Below are 16366 nucleotides of genomic sequence, written 5' to 3' on the forward strand. Positions count from 1 at the left end.
ACTGGAACACATCACCGTGTGCTCTGGGATGACCCTCCTGAGCAGGGAGCTTGGACTGGGTGACCCACTGTGGTCCCTTCCAGCCTGACCCGTTCTGGGATTCTGCAAAAGCCAAAGTGCTCGGTGGTGCATGGCTCAGAAATTCACAGCCCAGGCCAAACCAGGGCGTTCTGACGGGTCTGTTTGAAGCACAGCTGTGACAGCCCTTCCCTGCTGGTAAAAAAAGAGCTCGGCCATGCTTTGAAATTTAACCTATTTAAATTTCTTCTCCAAACTTCATTGGTGCTTTTTATTTTTCCCCTCCCCTGAGGCATAACTTTCTGCTTGACTTTTGAGTTTCCTGTTATGCCTGCCGATTGTAAGTAAAATTAAAGGCAAACCCAATCAAGCAGCAAACTACTCTGCACTTAACCGAGTTTAGCCCTTGATTTCAAGGCATAGAAAAGATGCTCTTTGGGAGCTCTGGCTGAAACAGAATGAGTCAGCATGGATTTGTATATCCTTATTTTCAGACTTCAGTGAAGCTGGAGGAGGTGTTTGAATTGAGAGTTTGTTGTTTCACTGGGATTTGGTGCAGCCCCATTAACTCTGTGTCCTTTTTGGGGTCATCTGCAGGCACTCCCCCTGAAGTACAAATTAGCCTGTGTTACTGGAGTAACTCGCAGAGAGAAAAGGAATTGTCACAGTGTGGTGATATTTTTGGGTTTGCCTTCTCTCTTTCTTTTTTTTAAAAGACCAGTTTAGTATTTAATGACTGAGATGTTTGATAGGCACTCTCTGTTGAATTAAGAGACCTGAATTAGCTGGTGACCTTGGAAGAAATTAAAAGCTAATTAGGGAGCTGAACAGGCTCCATCCAGTGTGCGAAACAGAACTGCAGGAGGTGCAGAGTGTGACGCCGTGCCATTTGCACTGACAGGTTGGCAGCAATAGGTCTTGTAATCCTGTTTCTCACTACTGTGTGTTTCAGGCTCTGCTGTTCTGGCTCTCCTGTTGGCCAGCTACCTGGCACAGCAGTACCTGCCCATGCCCACCCCCAGAGTCCTTGGGATCGACCTCGGCACCACCTACTGCTCCGTCGGTGTCTTCCTGCCCGGAATAGGGGAGGTGAAGGTCATTGCAGACGAGAACGGGCACAACAGCATCCCAAGTGTGGTCTCCTTCACAGACAGAGGGGTGTATGTGGGATATGATGCCCTGGAACTGGCTGATGCCAACCCTCAGAACACCATATATGATGCCAAGAGATTCATTGGGAAAATCTTCACTTTGGAAGAACTGAAAAGTGAAAGCAGCAGGTACCCCTTCAAGGTGAGCAGCCAACATCTTTGGTTCCCTCCAGGCAGGAAGCTGTAGGACACAGCCCAGGCTGGGGGATGAACAGATCCAGAGCAGCCCTGCTGAGAAGGATTTGAGGGTGCTGGTGGGTGAGAGGCTGGACGTGACCCAGCCATGTGCACTGGGAGCCCAGAAACCCCCCGTGTCCTGGGCTGCATCCAAAGCAGTGTGGGCAGCAGGGGAGGGAGGGGATTCTGCCCCTCTGCTCTGCTCTGGTGAGACCCCACCTGCAGTGCTGCCTCCAGCTCTGGGGTCCCAGCACAGGAAGGACATGGACCTGTTGGAGCAAGTTCAGAAGAGGCCACTAAGGTGATGAGAGGGATGGAGCAGCTCTGCTATGAGGAAAGGCTGAGAGAACTGGGATTGTTCAGTCTGGAAAAGAGAAGGCTTTGGGGTGACCAAATTGTAGTCTTCCACTACCTGAAGGGAACCCACCAGGAAGGTGGAGAGAGACTATTTACAAGGGCCTGTAATGACAGGACAAGGGGGAATGGCAAACCCATGACAGAAAGAAGAGTGGTGGGAAGCTTTATCAGTAGGGTAACCTAATGATTAAAAAGCATCACTTCTGTCTTTGTGGTGTTGAAATGGATTACACAGTTGCTAGGTCTTAACTTCTTTTGATGTGTCTTACTGGGGTTCAGTGGGATACTTGTTTGGTTATACTTGGACCCCTTAAGTGGCATGCTTTGTATAATTCTCCAGGTCAAGGAATTAATGTGATCTAGGAAGTGGCAAAATCACATTTATATTTTTACAGATTAAAGACACTGTAGACAAATAAAACGTGGTGGGAGCAGGGTGGGAAAAACGACTTCTCACTTGTGGCTTGTGTTGCTTTATCCTTCTAGATTTTCAACAATAACGGATCAGCTGAATTTTCTGTGACAATTAATGGAACCTTTCACGTCACTCCAGAGCAGATTGGCTCCCAGCTGCTCCTGAAACTGAAGAGAATGGCAGAAGCCAACCTTGGCATGCCCATTTCCAAGGCAGTCATGTCCGTGCCAGCAGAGTTTGATGAAAGGCAACGGAATGCTACCATTAAGGCAGCTAACCTCGCAGGTGATGTATTCCAGTGTTTTTCTAGGAAACCTTCAGGTCTCTTTCATTAACAACAAGGTCTTTGGGGAGGATTTAGAAACAGTGAATCAGTGATAGAGAAGTTTAGAATGGATCCAGTGTGAGGAACAGCAGAGAACTCTTGAGTCCCAACAGGTGCAGCTGGATAATGCAGACATAGGTGGCTGGAAGAAGGAAGTTTTACTTTGGGGAAAATAGAGTTTTTGGTAACCTCCAAATAGGGAGACTATATAGACCACCCTTGGACAATAACAGAAACAGAATGTATAACGTTAAGGCTCCTTAGCAAGGTTTGTCTGGAAGAAATGTGTTTGGGCAAGTGGTGGTTCATGACTTTGCCCTGATGCTGAAGCAGTACTACTTTAGGATTTAATAAGGAAAAGAGTTCATTGGGTATTACTGCTCAGAAAACTACTTCCCTTAGATCTGACATTTTGCTTAAAATTAGTCTGATTAAAAAAAAAAAAAACAACAAACGTAAAAGTAATGGCAAATGTAATTCTGATGTGAGAATTGCAGTTTCCTGAAGGGTACCTGACTGTTGCTTCTTGTTTCTGCCCTTTGCAGGGCTGAGGGTTTTGCGAGTAATCAATGAGCCCACAGCTGCAGCTATGGCTTATGGACTCCACAAAGTTGACGTGTTTAATGTTCTAGTGGTGGATTTGGGTGGAGGAACTTTGGATGTGTCTCTGTTGAACAAGATGGGAGGGATGTTCTACACACGAGCCATGGCAGGTAAGAAAAGTGCTTTTGTTTCTGAAGGAGTGGGAGGAAAGGTGCACATGAAGTTGCCATTGGAGGAGCTTTCTAAAACCCTACCAGCTGTGTCACAAAATGTTCTCCCAATGCATTCTCTGCTGCTTTTCATGCAGAATTAGGTTTGTGACTGGTTTCAGCAAGATCACAGAGTCACAGGTTTTGGCTGACTCCAGGGGTAAGTTGTGGTTTCATTTTATCCATGGCTGTCAGCTTTTGTGCCCACGAGTGAAGTGCTGGTGCATATTACAGTTACTTTGACCGGGTTTTTGCAGGGCTGGAGTTATTACAAATCTTTCTGTTACCTTTGTCCAAACTGGGAATACTTGGCAAATCGTTGATCAGAGCTGAGGAGCATCCTGGCCTTGTGGTTGGTGCCAGCTCAGTGGAGCAGGTTTTGGGAATGCACATGCCCAGAAGTAAGTTCTGTGATTCCCGTGTGCCAGTCAGCACAGAGGCAAATGGCAGCAATATTTGGTCAGACTACAGTGAGTACACAACTGCCATTCAGATGACCTGGGTGCAGATAGGTCTGAGGTGCAGTGCCAACAGTCTGCCTTGCCCTTGATGAGCAGGTTTTGATGTGAGCTGCTGCTGCTGCTCAGTCCAGTAAGAGTGAAACAGCAAGAAAGATTCAGCAGCTTCATATTGATTTATGTAGACAGAGGTCCACTAAGTGAATTCCTATTCTCAGTCAAAACAAAACAGTGGAAATTATTCTTCATGATTTGTTCTTCAGGGGACAACAATTTTGTCTGTTTTCACAGCTCTTGTGCTTATGTGATTGTTCTGGTCCTTGAGCACCACCTCCCAATAAAGAAGATGAATGCTGCTTTGAAAGTGATATGCCTGATGCCTTCTGTTCTGCTCTTTCAGGTAACAACAAACTTGGAGGACAGGATTTCAATCAGAGGTTGATGCTGTATTTGTATAATCATCTCCGTCAAACATACGGTTCTCTGCCAACCCGAAAGGAAGAGATCCACCGCCTCAGACAGGCTGTGGAAGCAGTGAAATTAAATCTGACTGTTCATGAGGCAGCTACACTAAGCGTGGTGCTGACTCTGCCAGACAACAGCCTTACCAAAGCACTTCCAAAAAGTCAGGTGAAAACAAACAGTGCGCTAAGAGGCGAGCCTTCTGAAAAAACAAGAGACCCGAACAGTCTTGGAGACACTTTGGAAGTGGAGAACGGCTTTGTTGAAGTGGTGTTTGAAATGGAAATCTCTCGGAAGCTGTTTGAGACGTTAAATGAAGACCTTTTTGAGAAGATTCTTGTGCCCATTGAGCAAGTGTTGCAGGATGGCCACGTACACAAAGCAGAAGTGGATGAAATTGTGTTAGTCGGTGGCTCCACACGGATTCCCCAAATACGCAAAGTTATTCGGGACTTCTTTGGAAAGGAGCCCAACACCTCTGTAGATCCTGACCTGGCAGTTGTGACGGGCGTAGCCATCCAAGCAGGAATTGTTGCAGGGTCCTGGCCTCTTCAAGTCAGTGCCATAGAAATCCCTAATAAGAATTTACGGAAGACTAATTTTAACTGAAAAGAAACTCTTTCCAGTTGCATTCCAGCTCTACAAAAGTGTGCTCTGAAGGTGCTTACTCATCTGACTGGCAGTGGAGCCTAATCTTAGCTGTATTCTATTCCATTTTTATCTGTTCCAGTGAGGTGTTACTGGACACCTACCTGTGTCAAAGCTTGATGTTACTTTAAAGGTACAAACGAGTTCAGAAGTGTGCTGTATTTCCTTGGAGACTGGATGAAAATGCTAGTGATGACACACCCACATTTGCTTGCTAAATTTTATTAGCAAATCCTGGAGCGGTGTGTGTTTAAAATATAAAGGGAGTGTGACCAAAGGTTTGAGATAATTTGGTACTGTAGGTATTCCCAGGTCCAGTATATTTACTTTAACTGTGAAGCAGTGTTAACGCACAGAGCACTGGCAGTGCTCAGCTTACATTTATTTATTAGATCAAGCCATTTGAGCATTTAAGCACCTTTCTAAAAGGCATTTTGCAGCTTGAATGAGACTTAGGCATTCATTTGATTCTTCTGCTGTTCATAACAGCATAATGGTATTGCTGAGACTCTGTGGAGAATTGTCTCATGTTTCAGGAAACCTTACTTGAAAACGTAGCTCTTGCCAACGTAGTCACTTGATGTGTCTCCAAGGGCTTAATTCCTGATCTGGCTGTGATGGTTAGCACACAGGTGCTGCTGTTCTACCACTGATGTTCTCCACAGTGAAGAGGGGTGTATTGCCAAATACTCATATTCCCTGCCTTGGTTGAAAACTGCAGTAATTTTATGTGTCTTAAAGCCACAGTTGTGTGTCTGCCCTTGAATTCGACCAACACAAGTTCTACTGTTGTTCATCTACAACTGTGTGATGTCTTTCCCCTGAAGGACCCCAAGCCATACTGTCCTTAGGGAGAAAGTATGGAACAGAAGGGATGGCCTGGATGAAGTCTCCTTCCTGTAATCCTTGTAAATGAAAATGGACCCAACTCCTTCATACTTTTTAGTTCATATCTCTGGATTAAGTTTTTCATGTCCTCATTCTAAAGTGAAAGGTTGTAGCTGTCCTATTGGGAAGAAAACTGCATGTGTGCCTTGGGATTTGAGGTGGCACTTCTTAGGACTCTGTTTCAGGCAAATAGTTTGCTATCCAACTATCCTGAAATGCATGAGGAGAAAAAAATTACTGATCTGAAAACAAACCCTAATTGATGACAGTTCTACTCTCTTTGGAGGAATAAAGCAGTACTTAAAGGCCAGTTGAATTCTTTTATCTGTGTAGAAGTTTGTATGATAAAAACATGTAATTCAGCCAAGACTGGCTCCAACACTCATCAGCCCAGTGTTCACCAGGTAAGTTCTAGTAACAGGTGTTTCTAAACATTTTCTTGTCTTCTCCAGAATAACATTGTTTGTATTAAACCTTGCCAAAAGTTAATGTGGGGCTTAGATTTATTGTTTTAACCTATGACTATATTAAAATAGGCTTATTACTCTCTTGGCAGCAGACCTGATTTATGGCAGTGCCATAAATCAGTTGTGCTGACTCAGCTGTTTGCGTAGCTATTGTCTAATCTTTGAAGTAATCCAATTAAAAACCTCTTATATTGAATCATGGCTGCACACAGCATTCCATCAACATCGTTTAACTTGACAGAGGATTCCCGGAATACTGCTAACATCTGTTTAATTTCCCTGAGTTGAAGGCCAAAGTGATTTTTTTTTTTTTTTTTTAATTTGAGGATTCTTTTTCCCTTTGTGCCTCTTTGAAAGTGACCCCACTGAAGTCCATATGGAACTTCCAGTAGCTAAAACTTCTGCAGTGAAAGAAGTGCCTCTCCAGGGAAACCATAGATGAATGCCAATCAGTACAGTCCTCAGCTGCTGTTTGGTGCCTTTGCTTTGCAGATATAAATGTGTGTGTTCAACATACATTCCAGTGTTTTTGGAATCATTGAGACCTTTCCTTCTGCCCTGCTGGGAATTCATCTCAAAACCTACTGGAGTTACAGTAGGGCTTTAGTTCTTCATGTCATTAATGGACTGTGTAAAAACAAGCAGACCTGTGTAAAACCAGAACCACATCACAGTAAGTTAAATGATTAAAAGCTTTTTGCAGTTTTGGGACAAGCCCCAAGGAGTGTGGGAGTGACTTTAAACTGATAAACTCTTGAGGCAAATAAATGAACTACTTTTTTTGTTTCACATACTCCTTCACTCTGGAGGAGTTAAATCTCCTTCAGCGTTAATCTGGGAATTGGAAGGGAAGGGTGAGTTGTTTACATGTAAAAAAAATTCACAAAAGGGTATTTATTCAGATTTCTATACAGGTTGGATTTTTTATTAGAGAAGTTACTGTACATTGGATATCTCACAATGCATCCTTATTTATTAAATAACTTTTCTGAATTCTGCAAATTATTTGTGTCTTTTAATACTGTATTTTGGCAAAACCATTGAATTTTAAAGATGAGTCCGCTGTACTAAGTGGATATTTCCAGGTATGCACATGGGCTGCTTACCAAAAGTCTCTCTTTAAAGAAATTGATATTTGAAGGCTGAAATCTTTCTAAAATCCTTGAAATCTACGGTTGCCTGTGGTGTTAGATGTGTAACAAGTTTCTCTAGCTTAAGCCTGTTTTGTGAGTTGAAATTCTGAAAGTATTAAGAGGCCTCAACAGTTCTATGTTCCTGAATCGTTTCCCAGTGCAGATGATGAAATGCATTTTACAAATAACATTTTAGAATGTTTTTAATAAAAGCTATTTCTATCCCTTGGACATGTCTTCTTTCACTTTCTCAAGTAAATTCTCTGTCTTCAAATTCCTCTGAAGGGTAGAGGATGAAGTTGTTTCAGCTCTGAGAGGGTTTCTACATCTCAATCATCTTAGGAAATGTAAGGTCTGGAGAGCCTGAGCAATCGTAGTGTTTAGTAAATTAAAGCTTTAGAACTGGCAAAAAAGCAGATATGTGTCCATTCCTGTGAGGTAAAGGAGGGGTTTCCCCTCAACTTCCTTCCAGTTTCTCCTGTGATACTGCCAGGAAAGTGATACTGCCAGCCAGCAACTAGGGCTGAGGGAAGCGGCACCTGAGGAAATGGTGGGATTTTTGAATGCGGTGGGGAAGGGAGTTGAAGCAAAGCATAATCAGGGTCTGCTCTGTGCTCCTGCCTGTGAAAAGGAAAACTGGAGTCGTGCTTTTCTGAGCCTCACTCTCACTTCTCACAGACCTGCTCTGGTCCCTTGGCTATCCCACCCTTCCTTTCTCTATCCCAAGCTACCTGGCTGGAAAAGGAGTCCAAGAGTAGCTCCTCAGGGGGATGAACCGTTGGGTCCCTCACAGGATCTCCAACCAAGTGAAGGTCACCTGCCCAGGCACAACAGGCCCAAGCACCTTCTCAGGACTCTGAGCAGGTGGTGGCCCTGGGGGGCAGAGCCTTTCTCAAATGGTGACTGGTCCCTCAGGACAAGACTGCGACCTGAGCCCTAAATACCCTGGAGGCTTGGGGGAATTCCTGTTTGGAGGAAAAAGGGCAGAAGGGGCGAGGTGTGCACTGAGCTCGCCTGCAGACCTACATGGCTTTGTGCTGGCAAGGGAGTTGTCTGGTGCTGTGGTGGTTTGGTGGGATGGGTACTACAAAACCTGAGTTAATACTGAACTCAGCCAAGTGGTCCCTCTTAGAGTGCCTCTGACACGGGGTGTGTGAGGCAAGGAGCGGCTGCAAACCCCATGTGATGTGCTTAATGCAAAACTGCCTTTGCCTGCCTGCCCTAAGTCTGTTAGGTGGTTTATTTTGGTAAGTCATTGCTGCATGGAAACAGCAGGAGCACATCATGCTGCTTCTGCCTCCACTGCACCTCCTTTTTCAAAGTTATAGTTAAATGTGAGGGGTACAGCTTGCTGAAAGAGAAGGAATGTCTATTTGGCTTTGCTGTCAGTAGGACAGCCTTTTTTTTTTCTTTTCACTCAGACTTTGAAATTGTTCAGTCTGCAGCTCTCCCAGCTGTGGTCTGAAGGTAGTCTGAAGCTCAAAGGCTATGCCAGCCCGGCAGTAAGCACAGAAAATCCTTCTTCCCACAAATAACACTAAATAAAGATTACCATGCACTGATGCCAGCCCTCAGATTATTTTCTCTGGACCTTGCAAATGGGATTGGTCTCTGACGTACTGAAGTCTACCTTTCCTAGCCTTATGCCTAAAACTTATTATCACTTACGGAATGGCACTCACTTCAGTCCTTTCCAGGACCTCTGCAGTACTTCAGGTAAGGACAGGTTTGGAGGGGCAGCATGAAAAGGCAGGAAAGGGATGGGGACAAGGTTGGGGGAAGCAGAGCCACAAAAGAGCCTGCCTGGGGCACTGTGAATGTTGCAGTGAAGGTAAATGTGGGCATGAAAACGTTCTGCTCAGTTGGGAAGGTACTGGTGGTCTCATTTGGGAGAAAAAAAGAGCAAAAGAGATGAAAAGCAGAACACTTTTCTGTTTCTTGAGAAATATTTTCCAACACCCGTCTCTCCAGGACTTTCAGAACATAATAGGTACTTGGGCTGGGCTGTTCCTAGTCTGAAACCATTATATGCTTCTAATAGTTTTCTGGGAGTGACAGTATGTTGAGTTGTGTTTTGCAGCCAGTTAAACTGGACAGTACTTTGTAATGTATGAGGATAGGCTTGAGTTTTTACCCTCAGGAAAGAAGAGAGAAATCATTCACCTTCACTGCCGTAGAATCACATCTTTGAGGAACTCTCTTCAGAGAGTCTCCACCACCCTTTTAACACAGAAAATATGTTTTGCTTGCTATTGGGCAAGGAATTAAAATCATCCTTGATGTAAACCAGGTGTCTATATTAAACTAATATAACAGGGCTGTAGCAGTGAAACTTTATTCAGTTACCTTTTTTTTTAAAAAAAACAGTTGATGGGGATATTATCTTAAAAAACTAAGTGAAGACTGATTACACTGGTTGAATTGGTATTAAATTGGAAGAGTAACTGTTGTAAAAAGCACAGGCACATTTGACTGGCACTTTCAGTAAATGTACATAACCTGTCCTGCTGCTGTAATTAGTATGGAGGTTTACTTTAAAATTTAATAGCAAAGAGGCAGCTGCACCTGACTATTTTTCTGGGATTCTTTCACAATGGGATTTTGTAATGCAAATTGGATACATAAGATGTATGGTTTTCAGTTATTCAGAAATCACAAGGTCAAAAGGCACATTTATTCCCTCAAGAACTACCTAGGTATATGTGCAAATATGCACATCTTAAAAATCACCCCCAAGTGACATGTCTGTATGTCCACACAACAAGCAGTTTTGTTTTTCCTGAAAGCACAATCATAATAAGAATGTATTAACTAAATGAGCATAATGTCAGAGCAGCTTAATTAAGTACTATTTTTTAATTAAGACCCAACCTGTGAACAGCAAGATTTATTTCTCAATCAGTCTTTACTAGTCCAACAGTTAACACATTGGCTGGAGGTGTCCTGGGAGATGACTAGGGGGCAGAGCCCAGCCCATCCACGAGGGACTTAAATGGCTGTAAGGAGTGCCAGTGACGTGGAGTGCGGCGAACAGGAGCAGGCAAACAGGGATGTGGCACTTCTGGGCGTGGCACTTTTTGATGTGGCACCTTAAAACGTGGCACTTTCTTGGCATGGCACTTTTCTTGGCGTGGCACTTCTTGATGTGGCACTTTAGTGATGTGGCGCTTTTTGTGACGTGGCACATTTTAAAGTGGCACTTCATGGCGTGGCACTTCTTGGCGTTGGCACGTGTGTGTCGTGGCTCTTTTGTGACGTGGGACTTTTTAATGTGGCACTTCGTGGTGTGGCACTTCTTGGCATGCAGTAGTAGTTATCCAGTAATGATAAGGCTGAGTGCCTGTGGATCAGAATCAGGGAGAAGACCAACAAGGCTGATATCCTGGTGGAAGTCTGTTACAGACCATGAAATCAGGATGATGAGGGTGATGAATTATTCCACAAGCAGCTGGCAGATGTCTCAAAATTGCCAGCTCTTGTTCTTGTGGGTGCCTTTAACCTGCTGGATGTCTACTGGGAACTCCACACAGCAGAGAAGAGGCAGTCTAAGAGATTCCTGGAGTGTATAGAGGATAATTTCCTGCTCCAGCTGGTAAATGAGCCTACCAGGGATGGGGCCCCACTAGACCTTCTGCTCACAAACAGAGAGGGGCTGGTGGGAGATGTGGTGGTCGGAGGCCGTCTGGGGCACAGTGACCATGAAATAACAGAGTTCTCACTACTCAGGGGTGCAAGGAGGGCCATCAATAAAACCTCTACACTGGACTTCCAGAGGGCAGATTTTGGCCTGTTCAGAAGACGAGTTCAGAGTATACTCTGGGAAACAACCCTTGAAAACAAAGGGGTTCGGGAGGGATGGACACGCTTCAAGAAGCAAGTCTTGAATGCACAGGAGCAGGCTGTCAGGGAAGACGACTGGTCTGGCTGAAAAGGGAGATTGTGAAGGAAACTAGAGGAAAAAAGAGAGTTTACCAAATATGGAAAAAAGGGCTGGCTACTCAGGAAGAGTTTAGGGATATAGTTAGGTCATGTAGGAAGAAAATTAGAACTCAGTCTTGTCCCCTCGGCTAAGGATAACAAAAAGTCTTTCTATGCATCAATAGCAAAAGGAGGGACAAGGAAAACCTCCATTCTTTATTGGACATGGGCAGGAACAGAGTTATCAAAGATGAGGACAAGGCTGAGGTATTTAACACCTTCTTTACCTCAGTCTTCAATAGTAAGACAGGTTGTCCTGAGGACAACAGGCTTCTGGAGCCTGTAGACATGGAGAAGAAGCTGAATAGTCCCCTATAATCCAGGCAGGAACACCTAGCAGGTCCAGAGAAGAGCAACCAGGCTGGTGAAGGGACTCGAGCACAAGTCCTATGAGGGGAGGCTGAGGGAGCTGGGGTTGTTTAGTCTGGAGAAGAGGAGGCTCAGGGGTGACCTCATCACTCTCTACAGCTACCTGAGAGGAGGTTGTAGCCAGGTGGGGGTCGGTCTCTTCTCCCAGGCAACTATCAGTAAGACAAGAGGGCACAGTCTTAAACTGTACCAGGGGAGGTTTAGGTTGGATGTTAGGAAGAAGTTCTTTACAGAGGGGGTAATCAGGCATTGGAATGGGCTGCCCAGGGAGGTGGTGGATTCTCCATCCCTGGATGTTTTTAAGATGAGGCTGGATGTGGCATCAGTGACATGGTCTGGTAACCACGGCAGTGTTGGATCGAGGGTTGGACTTAATGATCTCAGAGGTCCTTTCCAACCTAGCTGATTCTATGATATGCCATGAAAATTACTGCTTCATTATGCTGTTCCAGTGCCAATATGATCAAAAGAAGTGATTTGTATAAAATCTAGAAGTTATTTTAAGAAATCTGATCAATATATACAGATTGTAGCTGTAGTAAACAGCAAAGCTGCCAGGAGCTCTTGAGTAAGGTATTTTATAAGAAATATAAAATATTGCATCTATATATGTGGAATGCAAGAAATCCCTTGAGTGTTCCTTAAGAATTTATTCATTAGTTTTCTTTATCTTCTTATGCCAGCCTCTGCAACCATTTCAGAAAAGGCACCTTTTCGTTGCAACAAATTCTGTGGTGTATCATATTCTAGAATCTTTCCCGCATCCAGAACAAGCACTCTACAATGCAAAAACAGAAAGATAACAGGAGAAGAAAAATCAGATCTTCAACTGTATTTTCCAGTCCTAATACAGATATCTCTGGATAATGGGAAGGCTTATTTAGAAGAAATATAATTGCATTAGTTAATTCATTATTTCATTAATTCTAAAGGTAGGAACTAATATGTTGAAAAAAACCTTTTGAAAAGGGCAGTTTTGCTTAACTGGTAAAAATACTATACAGCATAGTCCATTCACCCTAGAGAATTAAGTGGTCTTACTAGTAGCTTATAACTGTCCCTTAGCAGGAAAATTAGTAAATTAATTCTGTAATTAGAAGGGGGAAGCAGAAAACAGGTTATCAACATTTAATTAAAATTGATGCTCAAGTCTTTTTTGATATCTCGGATTACAAAGGTACGAAGACATCGAGGTTAGAAGTGTTGGGAGGGTAAACCTCAGTAAGTGAAAACTCGTGCAGTTCAAGGAAGCCACTCATTTTTGTAATGGCTTATCAAAACTTACCTCTCTGAATCCATGACTGTATGTAACCTGTGGGCTATAGTTAACACTGTGCAGTTGTGAAACTCTCTTTTGATGGTGGACTGCACAAAGTTGTCTGTTTCCATGTCAACAGAAGCTGTCGCCTCATCCAGGACCAGGATCTTTGTCCTTCGCAGTAAAGCACGGGCCAGACAGACCAGCTGTCTCTGCCCAACACTGCCAAAAATACATTTGAGAAGGGCAGGTCAGGCACATGGAGGAATGGGAGAACAAGATAAAGCTGAGATTACTATGAAGCCAATCTGTATTGTCTTTCCTAACAACACTTCCTGAAAAGAACAGTGAAATATGTTCACCTTGTTTTGGAAGTTTTATTTCCTCTTGATCAGCATAACAATAGCAGTTAAGGTGGGACTCTTCCACACCTGTGGCTGAACTTTGTGGTATAAACCTAGTCTTGTCTTCAGTTTCTATATTCACATTATAATGGGCACTCTGAGTAAGCCAGATTGAATTGCCAACCACTTTTTAATAATGTTCAGTGTAAAAGTTTGGATACTCCTGTCTGTCAGCTGTGGCATGTGCCTCCTAGAACCATCCTTCAGCAAATGATCTGTCAAAAAAATTCAGGTTGATATTCAGTACACTCAACATTGAAGACCTGCCCCTTGGCTGCTGAAAACTTCAGTATGTGTCTCCTTGAGTTCAGTGTTCTTTTATTTCAAGTGTCACCCTCCTTGCATTATGTTTTACAAGCAAAAATGGAGTTTCTTTGCCTATGCAAATAAAGCAAAGGAATAAGCTCTTTGGAGTTTGGTGGCTTTTGGGTTTATTGGTTTGGGCTTTTCTATTTCGTTTTTTTTTCCCCTGGTATGAATTTTTTTAATATTTAAATTAATGAGTACTTTTTTCCCCAAATCTAATTAGGTGCTACATGAATTCCAACTCCACACCCCTCTTCTTTACACTTCCTTATATACTTGAGCTGAAAATAGTCTACTTCCTTGGCTTCCCACATACCATAGGACTTTATACAGTTGTGACCAGTTGACAACCTCAAAGAAACTCACATAATCAGAATAATTCTACTTAGAATGACAGAAGTGTCACTTTTATCCTGATGCTTTCAGAAATAAATCCTCTGGAAGGAACACAGAGTTTTACAGTACTGGAAAATAACTGCAATGGCACTTCCTTGATTATGTACCTGAGATTGTCACCACCTTCTGAAATCTCATGAAGGAGCTTCTTTGGCAGTGACTGGACAAAATCCTTCAAGTCACACAGTTCCAGCACCTCCCACAGTTCAAGATCAGAGTGTTTTCCAAGAGGATCCAAATTTGACTGCAGTGTCCCAGAAAACAAGATGGGGTCCTAAATAACAGCAGAATGTGAGTGCACAATTCCAACACAACGCTAAAACAGGTCTTACATAACAGAGGGAACTGGGACAAATAATCTTGGAAATTTTAACAGTCTGAAGCCGGTGAATGGAAGCACAAAAATAATGTGGTGTCTCTGTGAGATGAATTTTCTTTTAGGAGGAAATGTAAAGGGCAAGAGATTTCTTGTGCATTTGCTGTGCTCTGGTTCTATGGCTGACTACAGACCTGCCCAGTGTGTGGCAACAGCCACAACACATCAATTATTACTATAGCCAAGTTTGTGAAGCATTAGATACTACATTCACAGGCACTGTTAAGTAAAATTAGAAGGCTGAGATTCTTAAGTTAAATATGAGTAGAGACACACAGGAAATATTACTGGGGTAAAGTTCAAAAAAAGTTAGGAAAAAACCCAAAAAATTTCTTTGAAATATGTCAGATAAATTTAATGTAAATGATGTTAACATCACCCATGCACAAAAATGTTTGTGTGAGTGGCATTCAGGAAATGTGCAAAAAGTCTCCAGGTGATAATTAAATTTGTGTTTTAGGTTTTACTTTATACTAGAGCATTTCAGTGTAAATCAGTTTACCAGTATGAACACAATCCTAATGATGTGTGAACTAATCTCGAGTTTTCTGTCCTGTTCTGGAGTAAGCAGGGACAGCTTTACATGGCAGACTACAGCACATTAATTTCAATATTTATTCCCAACACTCTTCAGATATAATTGCAGGTATTTTAAAATATTTTTGCCCTCAAGTAGAACTTTGGAAACCCTCTATATAACTATACATATACAGCCTCTAGATAACATGAGTTCTGCTAGCTAGACTGCTAAGCATGGTATACCAAAACCTAATGTCATGACATTGGTCTCCCTCCTGTTTTGAAACTTCTTTCATATAATTGCCAAAATTCTATTGGAATTTTAAGCCTCTGTCTCTAGGCAGCCTGTGGACTTTGAGGATATAATTTCTCCCAAAAATGGAATGTCTTGTATTAGTCAAAACAGTGTAGCAGTCATCTCTAAAACACATCTCACCTGTGGAATAATGTTAAGATTTCCACGTAGGTCATGGAGTCCAATAGTTGATATGTCAATTCCATCGATGATTATTTTGCCTTCACATCCCTCCAGAACTCTAAACAAGCAATTTGTGAGCGTTGATTTACCAGCTCCTGTTCTTCCAACAATTCCAACCTGAAAAGTTTTTTGATAGAGAGTGTAACTTTCTATGCTGCATATTCTAGATGAAAAATGATATAGATATAGTGAATTAGTGATACAGTGAATTCGGTTTCACAGCTCTCAGTCTAGTTCTCCCTCAGGAGCTGATTCTGTGATTCTGAGCTGTAACAGCCTATGCCTGGTTCAGTGGGAATACTTTTCATTTCCTCTCCCTTTTTTCCTGCACTCCTCAGCTCAAACCAAAGACTTTAAACTAGGTCTCGTTTGGTGTTCCTTGATCCCAAGCCCAAAGTTGGTTAGCACTAACCTGGCAGTGTATTTCTCTGCATAAACATTCAGCAAAATGGACAAGAAATTTAAATTCAAATTTGGATCTTTTTCCTTAAAACTGGCAAATTCATAAAACTTTATCTCAGTTTCTTACAAGGATAACAATTTCTACATATTCCTACAAAATACTTTTCCTTTTCTCTTTTGCCTTGTCTTTAGTCTCTTCTCCATTTAACATCTTCCCTGTTCAGCATCTAGTAGTGCAGACTCCTTATCTGAAATATTTTTGAAGTACAAAGCTGTGACACAGAATTTTATACATCTGATTTATTTCTTATTACATACAGTACCTTCTCTTTACTCTGTGTCTGAAAAGAGACGTCATTCAGGGCTAAACCAAGATCCTTCCTGTAATGAGCCTTGTAGTTAACAAACTCTATTATTCCTCTATCAGGCCACCCCACTGGTGGTCTTTTAGACATTATCCATGGTTCCTGGAATTAAAACCATTGGTATTTCAGTATATGAGAGTAAAAACGTTCCAAGATAAAATACAATATATATCTGAAAACCCCAGCAGGTTTAGAGTAATTCTAATGCAATATAATGGAAGGAGAACCTATTTCCACGAACTCTGGGAAGAAGCATGTGGGGTT

At 42.6% G+C, this 16366-nt stretch overlaps 2 protein-coding genes across 4 annotated transcripts in view; one reads left to right on the forward strand and one right to left on the reverse strand.

Moving 5' to 3' along the window:
- HSPA13 (heat shock protein family A (Hsp70) member 13) overlaps positions 1-6140 on the forward strand; it is a 7195-nt gene extending 1055 nt beyond the window's left edge. The window contains exons 2-5 of the mRNA XM_027886028.1: positions 971-1311; positions 2190-2403; positions 2989-3156; positions 4054-6140. Of these exons, the coding sequence (XP_027741829.1) occupies positions 971-1311; positions 2190-2403; positions 2989-3156; positions 4054-4724 (1394 nt within the window). The 3' untranslated portion in view covers positions 4725-6140. The remainder of the gene's footprint in view (positions 1-970; positions 1312-2189; positions 2404-2988; positions 3157-4053) is intronic.
- Positions 6141-12017: 5877 nt separating this feature from the next.
- The window catches only part of LOC114058558 (multidrug resistance-associated protein 1-like), a 32011-nt gene continuing 27662 nt past the window's right edge, over positions 12018-16366 (reverse strand). For all 3 annotated transcript variants that reach the window (XM_027886027.1, XM_027886024.1, XM_027886025.1), the window contains 5 exons: positions 16061-16204; positions 15294-15452; positions 14070-14236; positions 12884-13078; positions 12018-12376 (listed from right to left, as the gene is read on the reverse strand). In XM_027886027.1, the coding sequence (XP_027741828.1) occupies positions 12265-12376; positions 12884-13078; positions 14070-14236; positions 15294-15452; positions 16061-16204 (777 nt within the window). In that variant the 3' untranslated portion in view covers positions 12018-12264. The remainder of the gene's footprint in view (positions 12377-12883; positions 13079-14069; positions 14237-15293; positions 15453-16060; positions 16205-16366) is intronic.

The sequence above is a fragment of the Empidonax traillii genome, unplaced genomic scaffold (genome assembly GCF_003031625.1).
Source record: "Empidonax traillii isolate 1590-97213 ecotype Southwest subspecies unplaced genomic scaffold, ASM303162v1 scaffold176:size2985712, whole genome shotgun sequence".
Taxonomy (NCBI): Eukaryota; Metazoa; Chordata; class Aves; order Passeriformes; family Tyrannidae; genus Empidonax; species Empidonax traillii.